Source organism: Equus quagga, chromosome 17, assembly GCF_021613505.1.
Source record: "Equus quagga isolate Etosha38 chromosome 17, UCLA_HA_Equagga_1.0, whole genome shotgun sequence".
NCBI lineage: Eukaryota > Metazoa > Chordata > Mammalia > Perissodactyla > Equidae > Equus > Equus quagga.
The window spans coordinates 6,689,122-6,706,405 of record NC_060283.1 but is presented as its reverse complement, the minus strand read 5'-3'; the positions used below and the strand labels follow the sequence as shown (position 1 = coordinate 6,706,405).

The 17,284-nt window shown below is 61.6% G+C and overlaps 1 protein-coding gene across 15 annotated transcripts; it reads left to right on the top strand.

Annotated features, from left to right (window-relative positions):
• Positions 1 to 1,065: 1,065 nt before the first annotated feature.
• On the top strand, positions 1,066 to 17,258 carry EHBP1L1 (EH domain binding protein 1 like 1). 15 transcript variants are annotated; one of them, XM_046643398.1, is made up of 21 exons: positions 1,071 to 1,463; positions 4,028 to 4,085; positions 4,303 to 4,398; positions 4,761 to 4,814; positions 4,908 to 5,086; positions 5,163 to 5,305; positions 5,770 to 5,805; positions 5,888 to 5,956; positions 6,042 to 6,204; positions 6,336 to 6,762; positions 8,518 to 8,694; positions 9,139 to 9,296; positions 9,401 to 9,449; positions 9,844 to 10,521; positions 14,422 to 14,491; positions 14,610 to 14,665; positions 14,768 to 14,891; positions 15,176 to 15,275; positions 16,355 to 16,428; positions 16,512 to 16,626; positions 16,763 to 17,258. In XM_046643398.1, the coding sequence occupies exons 1-21, from the start codon at positions 1,360 to 1,362 to the stop codon at positions 16,860 to 16,862; spliced, it is 3,030 nt and encodes a 1,009-aa protein (XP_046499354.1). In that variant the 5' UTR covers positions 1,071 to 1,359; the 3' UTR covers positions 16,863 to 17,258. The 15 variants fall into 15 exon arrangements, 14 of the variants coding, with proteins under 14 accessions (XP_046499348.1, XP_046499349.1, XP_046499354.1 ...); XM_046643397.1 differs by having other exon boundaries at positions 8,512 to 8,694; XM_046643395.1 differs by having other exon boundaries at positions 6,336 to 7,080.
• Positions 17,259 to 17,284: the final 26 nt, after the last annotated feature.

Here is a 17,284-nt window from a genome sequence, read left to right as displayed (position 1 = left end):
GGACCTCGAAATTGCACACTTAGGCTCACAGGCCTCTCATCCCCGAGTTCTGCTGCATAGTCACTTGCCTCCCGGAGACAACTCAGCTGGCACTCCTGGCAGATCAGATGTCCTGTTCAAACCTAGTGTTTACCAAGCACCAGGCTTCCGTCCATTCACAAACCCTGCAGAGCGCTGGCACCGGGGGAGGGGCCCGGCCCACTTCTGGCCCCAGGGCAGTTCTCTAACTCCCGCCCTGACACCCACAGCGGCTCATTACCCCACAAGGCGGTGGGGAGGCGATAAGGGCTCTAATCTAGGTGTGAACAGAGCGGCTAACGCCTGTGACAGGCATCTCAGGGGAAGGAGAGTAAACACACACGCACTTTCCTGTCCATGATAACGGATTCCATTTAATGAGACCTCGCAAAATCAGCCAGGCTCCCTACTAAATGCTTTCCAAGGTTTCAGCCACTCAAGGACTCTGTAAAAGCTGGAACTATAATTATCCCTATTTAACAGAGGCAGAAACTGAGGCTCAGAGTGTTAGCGCTCTGCCCAAGGTCACACACTTGAAAGGAGCTCCTTGTGGGATGTTGGAACCATCTTCCCACTTGACAGTTGAGGAGTCAGGTTCCCGGACCAGCGAATGGATGCTGCCCACAGGTAGGGCCACCCAGCTTGGCCCCTGACCCTGTGCCTTTCTGCTTTGGTTAAGACATGGGTGGCAGCAGGAGTTCGACAGCCACCGCAGTGTTGAGGACAGTTGGCTCTGGCCCAGATTCGAAGTGTGACCCTGAGCAAGTCTCTTCCCCTTTCTGAGTCTCTGTTTCCCCAGCCTGTGAAATGGGGCCACGAATACCTACCTCCCAGGGCTGCGGGCAGGAAGGGAGGCGGCACCAAGTTGCCGGGTGCCCTCTCCAGGGCCGCGCGTCCACACGCCTCGGCGCGCATCGAGCAGGCGCTGCGGTCCCCGCGTCCCACCTCGTGCCCCTCGTCCCCCCCACCGCGGTCGCCGCGCGAGGCCCCGGAAGCCGGGCCGCCCCGCCCCCACGCCGCCGCCCGGCCCCCGCCCCCGCCGGAGCCCCGCCCGCCTTCCGACGGGGGTGCGGCTCCAGGAAACGGCGCGCTCGCGTCTCGGCGCTCCGGCGACCCGGCGCGCCCCAGACGACCCCACCGACTCAGCCAGACCACCCGGCGGGCCCCGGGCGCGCTAGCGGCCCGAGCGGCCCCGGGTCCGAGACAACGACACCTCCGCACGGACGGGGCGGGCGGCGCGGATAGGAGCCGCGGAGGCCATGGGGACCCAGGCCGGGCGGGCGATCGCGGGCCAGCGGGAGCCCCGGGTCTGAGGAGCGGACGGCGGGGGCGGCGAGGGCCATGACCTCGGTGTGGAAGCGCCTGCAGCGCGTGGGCAAGCGGGCCGCCAAGTTCCAGTTTGTGGCCTGTTACCACGAGCTGGTGGTGGAGTGCACCAAGAAATGGTGAGTGGGAGGGAGGCCTGGGGGACTCCCCAGACTGGCTGGGACCCTATCTAGCCTTTGGAGCCTGAGAGAACCCTGCCTCCAGTCCAGTAGCTAAAGGGGCCCCTACCCCAGCTTGGGCCCTGGTGTCGCAGCCACAGTGACTCAAAAGTGCCCTTGCAGCTTATGGGACCCCTAGTGTTGGGGGTGTGGGCAGCTTTGGGCCAGTGGAGGGGAAGACTTCTAGGCCCGAGAATCTATCTGTGCCCACACTTTCTTTGGCCGTGCTCGGGGCTGGCGAAGGGAAGCCTCATGTTTTGACCAGAGGGATGGTTCAGGATGACATCAGAAAAGGGAGCAAGTTTTGAGGTTTGTGGGTGGCAGTGCTGGGACAGAGACCTCCCTGGACCTGCGTCCAGCTCAGAACAAGGATGCTGCCCCCTCTTCCCCTGCCTACTTGTTGAGCCAGAGGAACCCCCCTGCTTCAGCCAGAGTGGGAGCTGGGAGGCTGGATAGTCTCCACGATGTCCTTAAAAGGGGAAACTGAGCACTGGGAGGGATGAAAAGGGAGGCAGGGAGCGGCTTAAAGGGGCCTGAGGGCCTCGTAGGGTGTGGATCCGGGAGGTGAGGGCCTGGGGAGGGCGAGGTGGTGGGGTGAGGGCAGATATATGAGGGGGTGCAGGATCTGGCCCCAACTGCCAGAGGGCCCAGGGGCATCTCCTTCACGTGCTCCCACCCGCAGCTGCCCGGGCCCCTGCGTCACACCCTAAATATACGTGCTCATGGTGTCAGCTTCCCTTGGCTGGATTAGGGCACAGCTGTGGGGGCCTCACCCGCCAGGCGGGGCTAAATTTAGGCTCCCAAAAGGAAGGGCTGCCTCGGCAGGCAGGAACCATGGAGTCCAAGGGGAGGGGAGTGAGAAGGAGGCTGGGGTCCCTTGGGCAGCTGCCAAATCCCCGATCTTGACTGGGCCAGCCAGAGGGCTGTCTAGTTCATTTGGCTGGGCCCAGAGAGCACAAGGGCTGGCTGAGGTAACACAGCACAGGGCTGGGACTTGAACCATGGCCTCTGGCTCATGCCTTCTGTCCCAGCATCCTGGGTGAGGCCAGGAGGACGCTGGGCATGGTCTGGGAGAGCAGGCGGAGCTGTGGGACAGTGTCAGTGCATGTGAGTCATGGCCGGTGGGGGGGGGGGCAGGGCCACCAGGGCTTCTTAGCCTGGAGCCTAGGCTAGGAAGCTGCCCCTGCCCAGGTCGCACCTCCCCTGGAGGGCGTACCCAGCCTGAGTCAGGCTGCCTAGCCAGGCCCCGCCCTCCCTAGGCAGCCCTGTCCGCTTCCCCTTTCTGGGAAGGCCCCGTGGCTACCCTTACCCAGCCATAGCCTGCAGTTTGGGGTTGGGGAGGGGAGCTTGGCTCTAGGCTTAGTTGTGTGACCTTCCCTGGCCCCCAACTTCTCTGGGCCCCAGCATCCTCAGTTGCACTGTGCACCTCCAGCGGGGCAGTGGGCTGGGTGAACCTGAGCCTCTTGGCATGGCAGTGGGTACAGGCAAGGAGGGCTCTCGTGCTGCCCTCGGCCTGATGGTCCCCTCAACTGTCCCCAACCTCCTGAGCAGTGGTTGACCCTCTAACCCAAAGGGGCCCTCACCCTCCTAGGCCCAGCCACGTGGCAGACGACTGTCTCCTCTCGCTGTCTGTGTCCCCACATCGCTCTGCCTCTCCTCTGCCCCAGTCTGCCCCGGTCTATGCTGTTCAGTTTAGATGTCACCTTCTGGAAGTCCTCCTGGATGCCCTCGTGGGAGTCAGAGACCCTGCAGAGCTAGGGTGCAGGGCTCTGGGTTTGAGAGGTGGGGAGCATGGCTGACTCCCGGGGCCCCTGGGCCCAGCAAAGGGAGGGTCTCTAATGATGAGCTGACCCTCTGCCCCACTCTGACCATGCGCCTCCCCCCAACTTCGGAACCTTGCCCTTGCCATTCCCTCTACCTGGAGCCCGCCCTCTCCAGACCTCACATGGCCCATCCCTCCCGCACTCACGCCTCTGCTCAGATACCCACCTCAGGGAGACCCAGCGGCTCTCTCCTGTCTCCCTGAGTCAGCTTCTTAATTTGTGTCCCATCTTGATTGGCGCTCTTCTCCCACCTCCATTGCCCTCAGCCCCAGAACGGTCTTGCCTCTCCTCTGCCCTGCTCTGCCCCCGAACTGGGCTGGGTTTATAGAATGCACTCCATAAATATTTGTGAGTGAATGGCCTCCTGCTCCCAGTCTGTCTCTCCCTGTGTGTCTGAGTCTGTGTGTCTCTTGCAGGGTCCTTGCTGTGTTTCTGTGTAGCTCTCTGTCTCTCTGTGTGCCTGTCTCTGTAGGTCTCTAATTCTCTTGCTCTCTTTCTTCATAATCCCTGACCCACCTCGGGCCTTTGCCCTTCTGTCCCAGGCCCCACCCTGCCTAGCAGCCCCACCCTGCTCTCTCTGGCCCCAGATAAGGGGCCATCCAGGCCCTCTCCTGGGGGAAGGGGATGAGGGCAGAAGGGTGACCCTGGAGGAGATGGAGAGGCTGGGTAGGCCTGACTGAGTAGCCCCCTCTTCACCCACAGGCAACCAGATAAGCTGGTGGTGGTATGGACCCGGCGGAACCGACGCATCTGCTCCAAGGTGGGGGAGGATGTCAACTGGCGCTCCAGGTTGGGGGGTGGGGCCAATGGGGGAGTGTGGGGAAAGCAGGTGAGGCCTGATGGGGAAATGGAGTCAGACTCCGGTTCAGATCAGCATCCACAGAATGGAGAGAAAGATGGGGTCAAGGTTGGAAATAGGGGCAAGGGGTGAAGGGGACAGTTAAGATTGGAGGGAGGACGCAGACTGCTCATTGCAGCCCCACAGCTGGCAGCCGGGCATCCAGAACCCGTACCGGGGCACCGTGGTGTGGATGGTACCGGAGAACGTGGACATCTCCGTGACTTTATACAGGGTGAGTCTCCTCCTGCATAGATGGGAATGGGCTGGCGATTACAACCCCAGGCAGCTACAGGGGTGCCCTGGAGGGTTATCCCTCCAAATAGGAAAGAACAGGTGGGTGAGACCAAGAATCAAGGCAGGGTGCCTACTCAGCACGAGTAGCCCAGGAGGTCTTCCTGGAGGAGGTAGCATTTACCCGCCATGTATAGGATGATAGACAGCTCGGATCAGGAAAAGCTGGGGAGCTTCTTGGGCAAGAGGGACCAGCATGTGTGAAGGCTCCAACCAAACACCTCCAGAGCCAGTGCAGGCCCCTCCCCCTGCATGGCCCCCACCCCAGCAACCCCTGTACTCACCAGTGCCTCCTTTTCCTAGGACCCCCACGTGGACCAGTATGAGGCCAAAGAGTGGACATTTATTATTGAGAATGTGAGTGGCCGGGGTGGGCTGCGGCCTGGGGGTCTCGGGAACTCGGGGGCAGCACTGATGGTCCTTTCCCCCGCCCCTCCCCTCGGCCCCCAGGAGTCCAAGGGACAGCGGAAGGTGCTGGCCACGGCTGAGGTGGACCTGGCACGCCACGCAGGGCCCGTGCCTGCCCAGGTCCCGCTGCGGCTGCGGCTGAAGCCCAAGTCGGTGAAAGTGGTGCATGCCGAGCTGAGCCTCACTCTCTCCGGGGTGCTGCTGCGGGAGGGCCGCGCCACGTGAGTGCCCACCCGCCCTCCTTGGCCCTGGTCTGCCAGCTCTGACTGCGGCCCTCACCCTGACCTCCGCCCCCAGGGACGATGACATGCAGAGTCTTGCAAGTCTCATGAGCGTGAAGCCTAGTGACGTGGGCAACTTGGACGACTTTGCAGAGAGTGACGAGGAGGAGACTAATGGTCCAGGGCCCCCTGAGGCACGGGCTCGTGTCCCCCCACCAGGTGGGCTTACAACCTGCCATGGATTGACATCACCAAGACCTGGGGAGGGTGGGGGTATCCCAGGCCGTTAAGCCACTTGCTGTGTTGGGCGGGCCAGCTTGTGCACGCCCAGTAATGGGACTCATAGCCTGCTGGTAGCCCCGATTGGCCAAACTTGGCCCCTGGTCCCATGGTGGCCTGGGTGCTTAGCTGAGTCCTGCAGGATGGGCTCCCAGTGGCTGCCCATGCCCCTGGCCCTCTCCTCACCCCCGAGAGGGGGCCTGCCCCAGGTCTCCACCCGCCCTGAGACAGCTGGGCCAAAAGGGGCTGCAGGCCCTGCTCGCCACCCCCCACCACCCACCCTCATGCGCAGTCACCAGCTTCCTCATCCCTCCCTTGTGCTTGTTAAGGCTTTTTTTCTGTCTGTCCTTGTGGTTCTCTCTCTTTCTTTTTCTCTGCATCTGTGGGCCTGTCTCTTCTCGCAGGCCGGGGCGGTGCCCTGAGGCTGGGGCGTTCCTCAGGTAGGCCCGGTGCTCTAGTTGGGGGGAGGGGGTCCTGCAGGGCCCTGCCTTGGGCTGACCCTTGGCTCCCCAAATCCCCCAGATCCCTCTCGGGAGCTGAGGACACTCTGTGAGGAGGAGGAGGAGGGCCGAGTACAGCCCCAGCAGGCAGGTGAGGCCCAGGCTGGGGTACGGGGGACTGGACCTCCCGTCACAGGGCCCCAGCCTCAGTACCCGCTCCCTTCCTTCCTCCCCAGCTGCCAGCCCTGCTAGTGCTGAGGATACCAGCCCAGCCCCTGTGAGTGGCCCTGCGCCTCCAGCCAGGGCCTCCCGGGGCCAGGGGGCAGAACCATCTACTGTGGCTGGGGGCCCAGTGGGGCCTAAGGCCCCAAGGCCCCCGGGAATGCCACTGGAGACGAGGTGAGCTTTGGAACCAGGCCCACTCCCCATCCCCTGCCCGCTGTTAGGAAGCAAGCAGAAGGGTGGGGGGTGGGGCTGAGAGTAGGGGGCCAAATGAACCCCCACAATGCCCCTTCCTGCTGTCTCCTCAGGTCCTCAAGACAGCCAGGCCAGGACGTGGCCCCAGCCCCAGCTCCTCGGCTCCGGAAAGGCTCTGATGCCCCCTGGCCCCCAGTCCCCCAAGGGGAAGACAAGGCCCCCAAAGCCTCAGGGGCTCCCCCAGCAGGCGTGGGGTCTGCTGGGGAGACGCAGGCCCAGGCAAGCCCTCAGGAAGGGACAGAGGCCCCTGCAGCTGGGCCGGCCCCAGGCGCTGAGGACAGAGGCTCCAGAGACTGTTCAGGAGGGCAGAAGCCTGAAGTGCAGGAGGAGGATGCTGGGGACAGGCCAGAGGAGAGCGGGATGGACACTGAGCATGGGTCAGAAGTGAGACAGGTGAACACTAAGAGGTCAGAGGTCAGAGCTGGGGAGACTGAAGACAGTTCAGACGTTAGTCAAGTGGATGCTGAGCAGAGGTCAAAGGTGAGACAGGTGGACAGTAAGGGACCAGAGGCTACAGGGGTGACATCTGAGGCAAGATTCAAGGGAACTCCTGAGGTTCCTCCAAGGGGCTCTCAGGGGAGGATGGGGGTCAGGACCAGGGATGAGGTTCCCACAGTCCTGAGCCCACCCCTAGCAGAGTCTGCAGGGCACTCCGGGCATTTCAGTGACCTCAAAGGGGCCAGGGCTGCTACAGGCCAGGAGAGAGAGGATGCAGAGGTGAGGGGCGGCGCCCCTGGTGTTGGGGGGACAGGCCTGGAGCAGGGGCCCTCTGTTGGAGCAGCAAGCGCCAGTCCCCAGGTGAGCAGGTGCCAGGGGGCCCCCCCAGCAGCTGACCAGGGGGTGATGTCTAGGGATCTGGGGGTCCGGGAGGCAGAAGCTGGGGACTCAAGGGTCCTGGAAACAGAGACTGGGGTGGCAGAGTCAGAGGTATTGCAGACCCAGGAGAGCGAAGCAGTGGGACCAGGGTTCGCAGAGACGGAGACTGGGGCGGCAGCGGCTGAGATATTGGGGGCCCAGGAGACAGAGACCGTGACTCCAGGGGTCCTGGAGTCAGAGGCTGCTGGGATGGTAGAACCTGAGGAACTGGGGACCCAGAAAACAGACGTGAGGATTTCAGGGGCCCTGGGGACAGAGGCTGGGACAGCAAAGTGTGGGGTCCTGGGGACCCAGGAAACAGAGGCTGAGGGCTCAGGAGTTCTGGGAACAGAGACTAGGAGGGCAAAGACTGAGATATTGGGGACCCAGGAGATATCTGGGAGTCCAGCGGTACTGAAGATAGAAGCTGAGATAGCAGAATCTGAAATATTGGGGGCCCAGGAGACAGGGGTGGGGGTTTCAGGAGTACCAGAGACAGAGGCTGGGAGGGCAGAGGCTGAGGTGCTGGGGACCCAGGAGCTGTCTAGTGATTCAGTGGTACTGAGGATAGAAGCTGAGATAGCAGAATCTGAAATACTGGGGGCCCAGGAGACAGAGGTGGGAGGTTCCCGGGTACTAGAGACAGAGGCTGGGAGGGCAGAATCTGAAATATTGAGGGCCCGGGGGACAGAGGTGGGAGTTTCAGGGGTCTCAGGCATAGAATCTGAGAGAGCAGGCATCCGGGAGACAGAGGTAGAGGATTCAGGGGTCCCAGAGTTTGAGAGTGAGACAGCAGAGGCTGAGGTGCTGGGGACCCAGGAGATAGCAGCCAGGGGTTCAGGGGCCTCAAGGATGGAAGCTCAGATAGCAGGGACCCAGGAGACAGAGCTGGGGGGTTCTCGGGTGCCAGAGACAGAGGCTGGGAGGGCAGAGGCTGAGGGGCTGGGGACCCAGGAGCTGTGTGGTGATTCAGCGGTACTGAGGGTAGAAGTTGAGATAGCTGGGGCCCAGGAGACAGAGCTGGGGGCTTCAGGGGTCTCAGGGCCAGAGGTTGGAATGGCAGAGACTGAGGGACTAGGGACTCAAGAGACGGAACCTACAGTTTTAGAGGCTGAGAAGGCAAAGGCTAAGACTTCGAGGGTCCAGGAGGCAGGGCTCCTGGGGAGCCTCACATACGAGGCTTTAAGGGCCCGGGTCACTAAGCGTGGAGTTTTAGGCACTGAGGGAGCAGAAGCAGAGACTACAGTTTTGAGGGTCCAGGAGGCAGAGGATGGGATTTTGGGGGTTTCAGAAGCCAAATCTGTGGTTTGGGGGCCCCAAGAAGCAGAGACGGAGGTTTTAGGGCCTCCAGAGAACCAATCTGATATTTTTGAGGCCCAGGAAGCAGAGGTTGGGGTCTCAGGAACCGAGAAGGGAAAAGAAGCTGAGGGGAACCTCACAGAGGCCAGCCTGATTGAGCCTCAGCTGGCCAGTGGGGCAGGGACTGGGGTGCCCAGGCCCTCGGGGGCCTCTTCCCCAGAGGAGCCTGAAGAGGACAGGAGGCTGCCGGGCAGCCAGGTAGGGATGGGGGCCGCCAAGGGCCAGTCTGCTGCTTCCCACTAACCTGGGGCTGAGCGAATGGCGGCTCTGCATGGACCCACCTGGTCGACTGGGGTGGGGTGCACAGGGGCTCAGCTTCATGGAGCCCCCTCACCCCCTCCTCTCTCAGATGCCCTGGCTCCCCCATCCTGTCTTCCCTGGGCTGCATGGAATGGGACCCCCCCCAAGCTGATTTTCTGGGCTGAACTTGAGGTGTGGCTGCTGATGAACTCTCATCTTGCCTGGGGGTCACTGATCTTTTAGGTGACCTTGGTAGATAACCCCAGAGCTGGAAACCCTTTGCCTGGCCCCGAGGCTCTGGCCCGTGGTCTCTGGTGACTCCTGCAAACCAAGACCTGGGGCTGTTTTGTCCCCAAGGTGCAGAGGGCACAGGTTCCATGTTCACATTCCCTGTGTCCCCAGGCACCACCTGCCCTGGTCAGCTCCAGCCAGTCGCTGCTGGAGTGGTGCCAGGAAGTCACTGCTGGCTACCGTGGAGTCCGAGTCACCAACTTCACTACATCGTGGCGCAATGGCTTGGCCTTCTGTGCCATCCTGCACCGATTCTACCCAGACAAGATGTGAGCTGCGGGAGTGGGGTGGGGTGGGGTGGGGCGGGAATGAACGGGGGAGCCTTCTGGGAGGGCAGTGTGCATCCAGCCTCTGACCGGTGCTCTCTCCGCAGTGACTATGCGTCCCTGGACCCACTCAACATTAAACAGAACAACAAGCAGGTGAGATGGGGAGGGAGCCATGCCTGCAGGGAAAGAGGGTATAGAGCCGGGCTGTGGGTCCAAGATTTGGGTTCCATCTGTCAGGAGAGGAATCTGTCGGCTGTAGGACCCCAGCCGTGGCTTTTGGAAGTTCTGCCACTTTCTCCCCTTTTGGGCTTTAAATTGTTCGTTTTCCTTGGTTTAGTTTTGGTTTTTTTTTTAAGCATATTTCCACTAGATGGTTTTTCCAAAACCAACCTTTGGTGTGCAGTTGCTGGGTAACGCGAGGGCAGGCCCTGTTGCTAGGTTTCCCCCAATGGGAGGGCAAAGGCGTTGCTAGGCAAACCCTGGCTTGCCAGTCGCGGGGACCCCCTCGGCTGGGCGGGGCCACTGACCCGGAGCCCCCGGTTTCCAGGCCTTCGATGGCTTCGCGGCCCTGGGCGTGTCGCGGCTGCTGGAGCCTGCGGACATGGTGCTGCTGTCGGTGCCCGACAAGCTCATCGTCATGACGTACCTGTGCCAGATCCGCGCCTTCTGCACGGGGCAGGAGCTGCAGCTGGTGCAGCTGGAGGGCGGCGGCGGCGCTGGCACCTACCGCGTGGCCAGCGCCCAGCCGAGCCCACCCGACGCCCTGGACGCCGGCGGCCTGGCGCAGCGGCTGCGCGAGCACCGGGCCGAGGCGCCCGAGGAGCCCAAGGAGCCCAGGGAGCCCAGGGAGGCCGCGAGCCGCGCGGACGGGGCGGCCCCTAAGGCGGCCTCCAAGGACCACGGGGCCGAGGCCGCCCAGGAGGCGCGCGCCGCGGAGGCCCCCGCCGACGGCGCCGGAGCCCGGGCCTCCGTGCCCCCCGCCGAGGGGCTGGCGAACGGGGCGGGGGCGCCGGGCGCCGGGGGCTGCGTGAGGCTTCGGCGGCCGTCGGTCAACGGGGAGACCGGGCCCGTGCCCCCGCCCCGGGCGCACGGCTCCTTCTCCCACGTGCGCGACGCCGACCTGCTCAAGAAGAGGCGCTCGCGGCTGCGGCACAGCAGCTCCTTCTCCGGGGACGAGCCGGACTCGGGAGCCACGGGCGCTGCCGGCGCCGGAGCCGCGGCTGCGGTGAGTGCCCTCCCGCGGCGGGCGGGCGGTGCAGAGACCTGGGCACAGGTGGAGGCTTCAGGGTGGCAGGCCAACGCTGGACGTGGGGAGGCGCTTTCTGATTGGAGGGACCGTGGTGTCGCGGAAGAGTCCCCTGGCGAGGTGGTGAGCTCCTCATCAGGGGACGCATGCGAGCCCACAGCCGCTGCTGGGACAAGAGTCCCGATTTTGCTGCCAGCCTTGGAATACATGCTAGTGATTTTTAACACTTGGCACTCAGTTAATGGAATCATGGCTGCAGTGGGAAGTTCCCAGAAGGCTCCATGTTGTCAGCACCCAGCGCAGTGCTGTTTACGGACTGGCAAGTGGGTTGAGGCATTTCTTTCCCTGCGGGTGGCCGGAGGTCAACCAGCAGCCACTGTGGCCCTGGAAAGTGAGGGCAGGGTTTCCATACTCAAGGGGTCTCTCCAGGGCCTCCTAACCCCCAGATTCTCTGACTCGGGTCTTGAACTCCAGATGCTGGAGGCCAGTGTCCTTTCTTCTCTGATAAAGGGAGATTGGAGATGGGAGACCCTGCTGGGTACCTACGTCTCCCCAACCCCTGCAGGTCTCCCGTCAGAGTCTCCCAGATGGCTTGTGGTCACTTCAGACCACACAGTCCCAGAGAGGGCAAGAATTTGCTCAAGGACTCAGAACCACTGAAGTCCAGGCCATGGGCTTTCCAGCTGGGGTTCCGCTCACTGTCCCATTCTGCGTGCGACAGCAGAGGCAGCTCTGTCAGGCAGCTGTGAGCCTTCAGCTCCCCGGGGATGACCCCTGAGTTCTAAGGAAAGGAGAAAAGGAATAAACTGGGAAAGGCTTTCTGGAAGAAGCAGCCCTTTGAGCTAGGCTGATCAGATGGGCAGGTTTCCCTGGTGAAGAATGGCGGGGGTGCGGTTCTCTAGTGGAGGGACCCACACAAGCACAGATGTGGCAGCTGGAAAGCTCAGTTCTCATTTGGGGAACTGCCAGTCATCTCCGGTAAGGTCCGCAGGTGGTGGGCTGGAGAGCAGGAGCCTTGAGTGTAGGGTCAGAGGCGCAGCGTTGGACCTGTGAATGAGAGACAGGGAGGGCACCAGAGGCACCCACAGGAGATGTGATAGGCAGGAGTCAGAGGGACAGAGCACCCTTGGCTTGTCTGTTGGCCTGTGGCCACAGCCCGATTAATGTGTGTCAGTGGCTCTTTAAATCTTAAAGGGGAGGCTCCATCCTACACCCTTCTTGGCTCAAGTCTGAACTTCTGGTCCTTCCAAGCCAGGCCCCCCTCCAGCCCTTGTCCCACAGGAGATATTTGACCCGTGGGGCTGGAGGGGACTCCTCCTCTTTGGCCACTCTCATCTCCCATCCCCCGTGTGTGCAGTGGGAGCATGTCGGGCCTAGCCCCACCCGTGGGAGCTCCCAAAGTCTTAGAGTGGGATGAAGTCAAGCAGCTTGAAGCTGGGGTGGGGCAGAAGCAGCGCCATGAGGAGAGCAGTGTGCCTCTGGTTCAGCCCAGCAAGGTTTCCTGAGGAGGAACCACAGATGAGGGTGTAAAAAGGGGAATTTGGGTCAGACACGAGGAAGTGTTGGAATTCCCATCAGGGCTGGCATGAGTAAGCTCGGCTGCTGCTGAGGTTGGGGTTTCTCCAATCTCCGGCTCTCCTGCGTCTGCCTGCCCTGTCGGTTGAGCACTCGCTGTGTGCCTGCCACTACAACCCCTCATCAGCTCCTCACTGATTCCTCACAATGTCCCTTCCAGGGACTAATGACTACCCCATTTCCCAGGTGGGAATGTTCAGGCTCAGGGAGATGAAGACAGAGGCAAAGGGAGTTGCTACAGACGTGAACCCAGGTTCTGGGTCTCAATTTTTTTTTTTTTTTGAGGAAGATTAGCCCTGAGCTAACATCTGCTGCCAATCCTCCTCTTTTTGCTGAGGAAGACTGGCCCTGAGCTAACATCCGTGCCCATCTTCCTCTCCTTGATATGAGGGACGCCTACCACAGCATGGCTTTCCAAGCGGTACCATGTCCACACCGGGGATTTGAACCGCCGAACCCCGGGCCACCAAAGCAGAACATGCACACTTAACCGCTGCGCCACCGGGCCGGCCCCTGAGCCTCAACTCTTAAATGGTGCCCTCTACTGGGCCCAGCCCTGGGGCAAGCCACTTAACCTCTTCGTGCTCTTTCCCTGAGGATGAGAAGCAAATACGTGAACATTTATTGCAAAGTGGCCTTGAGGTGTGACTTTGGGGTGCTATCTAAAAAGATGCCTTTCTGGCGCCCTCAACCCCCAGGTTACACAGGGCTGGGATTTCTCCCCATTTTACATACAAGGACACAGAGGCCTAGTGGGCGTGACTGGCCCAGAGGCAAACAGCATATTGGTAGTCAAGCTTGGGAGCAAACCTTTGGATTAGACAGCCCTGGGCCCTAGGCCAGACCCTATATGAGCCGCATCTCTGACCCTCAGTTTCCTCATCTGTAAAGTGGGGATGGTAATCGTCCCTGCCTCACAGGGTTGTTGGGAGAACTGAGTGCATACAAGCACAGTGCCCCAAACATAGACACTTAATTGATATCAGCTATTATCGTTAATCCGGGTACTCTGAGTGCTTTCTCTGGGCCCCACCCTGGCTGCAGGGGCTGGCTCTGGTCAGGGAGACATGGGTCGCCAACAGCCATGATGAGGGGGGCCAAGGGGAGAGCATCTGCCCAGCCTGGGGGTCAGACGAGGCTTCAGGAGACATGAAGGTCAGGGAGGGAGGCAGAAGGCAGCCTGGGAGCCCCAAGGGGCCTCTGGAGGAGGCGGAGCTGAGCCGGGTCGTGAAGGTCGAGTTGGTGTCCAGCAGCCCAAGACGGAGGCCGGCTCCAGGCTGAGGAAGCTATTTGGGGAAGCGAAAGTCCATCGCTGTGGCTGGAGGGTGGGGTTCAGGGTAACAGGAGTTGAGGCTGGAGCTGCCAAGAGGCCTTGGTAACGAGGCTGGGGGCAGAGGGGGATGTGGGGAGGGTGACACCATTGGGTGAAAGTTTTAGGAAGACCCCTCGGTTGAGGCTTGAGGGTAGAGTCCGCAGGCAGAGCATGGTGAGGAGGCTGCCACTGACCTAGGCCAGAGGATGGCACCTGAGCTGGGTGTGTCCAGGGCTGCCTCTCAGAGAGGTGCAGGGTGGGGCGGATAGTGGGGTAGCTTCACCCCTTTTCCCTGCCCGGTGACCTAGAAAAGTAGCCAGAGCCTGTACCATTAAAGGGGGCCAGGCTCTCAGCTGAGCCGGAAGTTGGGGGCCCCCAGGGCTGACAGTCCCAGCAAGTCTCCAGGGCAGGGGATATCAGGGGCCAGCCCTGTCCTTCCAGGCTGAAATTAGTAGGTCCAGCCAACTTGTCCTGTCCTGAGTGTGGCGTGAAGAGCACAACAATCTCCAGGTGTGGGAATGGATAAGGTGGGAGAGCGCCCCCTTTTGGCCAGGAGATGGATGACCCTAGGTCTGGAGATAGGGCCAGATTTGTTCTGCTCAGTGTGACCGTGTGGGCCCTGGCCATGATGGAGATGCCAACACTAGGTGATGGGAGTCGGAGGTGGCCTGAGGGAGTCTGTGGAGAAGGGGAGAAGAGGGGGAAGGAGGGGCCCCAGCTGGGCTCTTCAGAGCCTTTCCCCCCCCTCCCCCGACCACAGAGCCAGGGAGGGTGAAGGCCGTGGCCTTTGCTTGAGGAAGTACTTGTTCTAGAAGGGGTGGGGGGAGGTCTGGGGGAGGAGGTCTGTGCATGTAGGACTGGAGAAGCAGCCATGGTGGGCAGGGCGTGGAGTTGAGGGCCCCTCCTCCCCTCCATGTGCGAGGCTCTGGCTGGCCCCGGGGTGGGGCTGTTGGGTAGCCTCTCGAGGCCCTCACTGGCCTGTTCCTCCACAGGAAGGCCTGAACCCTGCTCCCAGCCCTGCCCCCAGCCCATCCACAGCCACAGCCCCGCAGCAGCTCTCTGGTGAGTAGTTTTGAAGGGGCGGTGGGCCAGCTCAGCTCGGGCTGCTGACGGATCCTGAGCTGGGGACCTCCTGGGGGCAGGTGTCAGTTGAGGATGCCTTAGCCTGGTCTGTCTGCAGGTGGGAGTCCCCCATCGGAGGAGCCACCCCCAAGCCCAGGGGAGGAGGCTGGGCTGGTAAGGTGGGCTGAGGTGGGAGGAGCTCATGGGTGGGCACTTCCTCGGTAGGGCCTGGCCTGAGCCCACGCTTTCCCTTGCCGCCCCCTCTTTCCACCCCAGCAACGGTTCCAGGACACAAGTCAGTATGTGTGTGCGGAGCTGCAGGCCCTGGAACAGGAGCAGAGGCAGATAGATGGGCGGGCCGCCGAGGTGGAGACACAGCTGAGGAGCCTCATGGAGTCAGGTGGGGTGAGCTTCTGGAGTCCACTCCCCGACACATGCTGCCAGATCTGCCCGCCCTGCAGCTCCTCCAGGCCTTGGGCAGAGTGGGGAGGAGGCAGGCTGGGGTCATCGTCCCCATTTACAGCTGGGCACACTGAGGCCCTGAGCCAGGAAGCAGCTTGCTTGGAGGCACACAGCTCTGACTTCTGGGATGCCACAAAGGAGCAAACCCCCTCCCCCACCTCCAGCCGCCCTGCTCCTGACACCAGTCAGTGGCAGGTCTGGTGACTGTCATGGCTGGTTCAGGTGCCAACAGGCTGCAGGAGGAGGTGCTGATCCAGGAGTGGTTCACACTGGTCAATAAGAAGAATGCTCTCATCCGGAGGCAGGATCAGCTGCAGCTGCTGTGAGTGTTGGCCCCGCCCCTGCCCACCTGGGGCCTGCGGAGCTGAGACAGCCTTGGCTATTTCGGGATATTCTCTGCTTGCTGCTTTCTTTCTTTTTTTGTTTTTGAGGAAGATTAGCCCTGAGCTAACATCTGCTGCCAATCCTTCTCTTTTTGCTGAGGAAGGCTGGCCCTGAGCTAACATCCATGCCCATCTTCCTCTACTTTATATGTGGGACGCCTGCCACAGCATGGCTTGCCAAGCGGTGCCATGTCCACACCCGGGATCTGAACCTGTGAACCCTGTGCCTCCGAACCAGCAGGCGAACTTAACCGCTGCACAGGCCCGCCCCTGCTTGCTTATTTCTACAAAGATCTTTTTGAAAAATTTCTCAGCCATCTTATTAATTTGTTTCCTATCTCATTTCTTGTATAAATTGATATATATATACACCAATAAATTGGTATATATTGAAAGAATATATTTCCTCTATAAATTGGAATAATATATATTCCTCTTTAAATTGGTACTAATTGTACGAATCAGAAAACCGAGGCCCAAAGAAAAATGTGGCGCAGGCAGGTCAGGGCTGAGTGGCCCAGTGTGACCCTTTTCCTTTACAGTGAGGGGGACTGAGGCCGAGGAGAGCGCAGCTGGTTTCCCCAGTGGGGTCAGAAGTGACTGTGGCCCTCACTGCCTTTAGAGTGTGCATGGTGGAGGCAGGTTTGCCTCCCTTTTGCATTTTGGATCATTTTTCACAATAACTTTAGTCTTTAAGAATAATTTTTAGTCTTTAAATTTTAATTTAATACTTGCTGTTTATGAGTAATGTTCATCCAAATAATCCTGCCCAGTTGTTTCTTATCTAAAAAAATAATTAAGAAGGTTAGTGGGTGTGGGAAGAGACCGTAAACGTCCAGCGATTGGAGAGCAGTGGGAATGGAGATGATTGGGACTGCGGACTGGGATAGTTCTGCCGGCAGCCCGGGCCTCCACGGGAACTGGTGGTGAGGCGGCATGGGGACCAGGGAGTGGTCCCAGCCCTGGGCGGCCCCTCTGGCTCCCCTTTCCCTGACCTGGCCCCCCACCCCTCCCGCAGCATCGAGGAGCAGGACTTGGAGCGGAGGTTCGAGCTGCTGAGCCGGGAGCTACGGGCCATGCTGGCCATCGAAGGTGGGAGATGGGGCCGGAGGGGCTGGGGGCCAGGACAAGGCATGGGCCTGCGTCCTCTGACTCGCAGCCTCCTCCGCCCTCAGACTGGCGGAAAACGGCCGCGCAGCAGCACAGGGAGCAGCTCCTGCTGGAGGAGCTGGTGTCGCTGGTGAACCAGCGCGACGAGCTGGTCCGGAACCTGGACCGCAAGGAGCGGATGTGAGCGGGGCCGGGATGCGCTGGGAGTTGGGGAGGGTCCAGGGCGCTCGAGCGGAGCGCTCGGCCCGGCGCGGGGGCGGACTAGGGGTGGCGCTCACCCGGGACGCGGGGGCTGACTTGAACCGGTTCCCCCCAGCGCCCTGGAGGAGGACGAGCGTCTGGAACGCGGCCTGGAGCAGCGGCGCCGCAAGCTGAGCCGCCAGCTGAGCCGGCGCGAACGCTGCGCGCTGAGCTGAGGCCGCGGGGCCCGGGAGTCCTCGCCCTCCCGGCCCGTCGGACCGCAGCTTTTCTCGTCGTCCCGGGCCTGCGCTCCGGAGGACCGGACCCTCCCAGACGCCGCGCACGGCCTGGAGGGGCCCCGTCGCGGGGAGGGGGTAGGAAAGCCCCTCGGCCCCGTGGGACAGGAGCGGCTGGGCGGCCGCGCCGTCCGGGCCGTATTTATTGTCCGTGTGAGTGTGAGTGTGAGTGGGTGTGGGTGTGTTGGCGGGGCTGGGGCCCGGGAGCGCCGCGCAGAACCCTCCCCGACGGCAAGGTCCAAGCCGACCGGCCCCGGGGAGAGGGATGACCGCGAGCTGCCGCGCCCCCGCCCTCCCCTTCCTGTTGCTGGAGAGCAATAAAGTTCGGGAAGGCTACACAGCGCCGGCCTTTCTCGGGACGC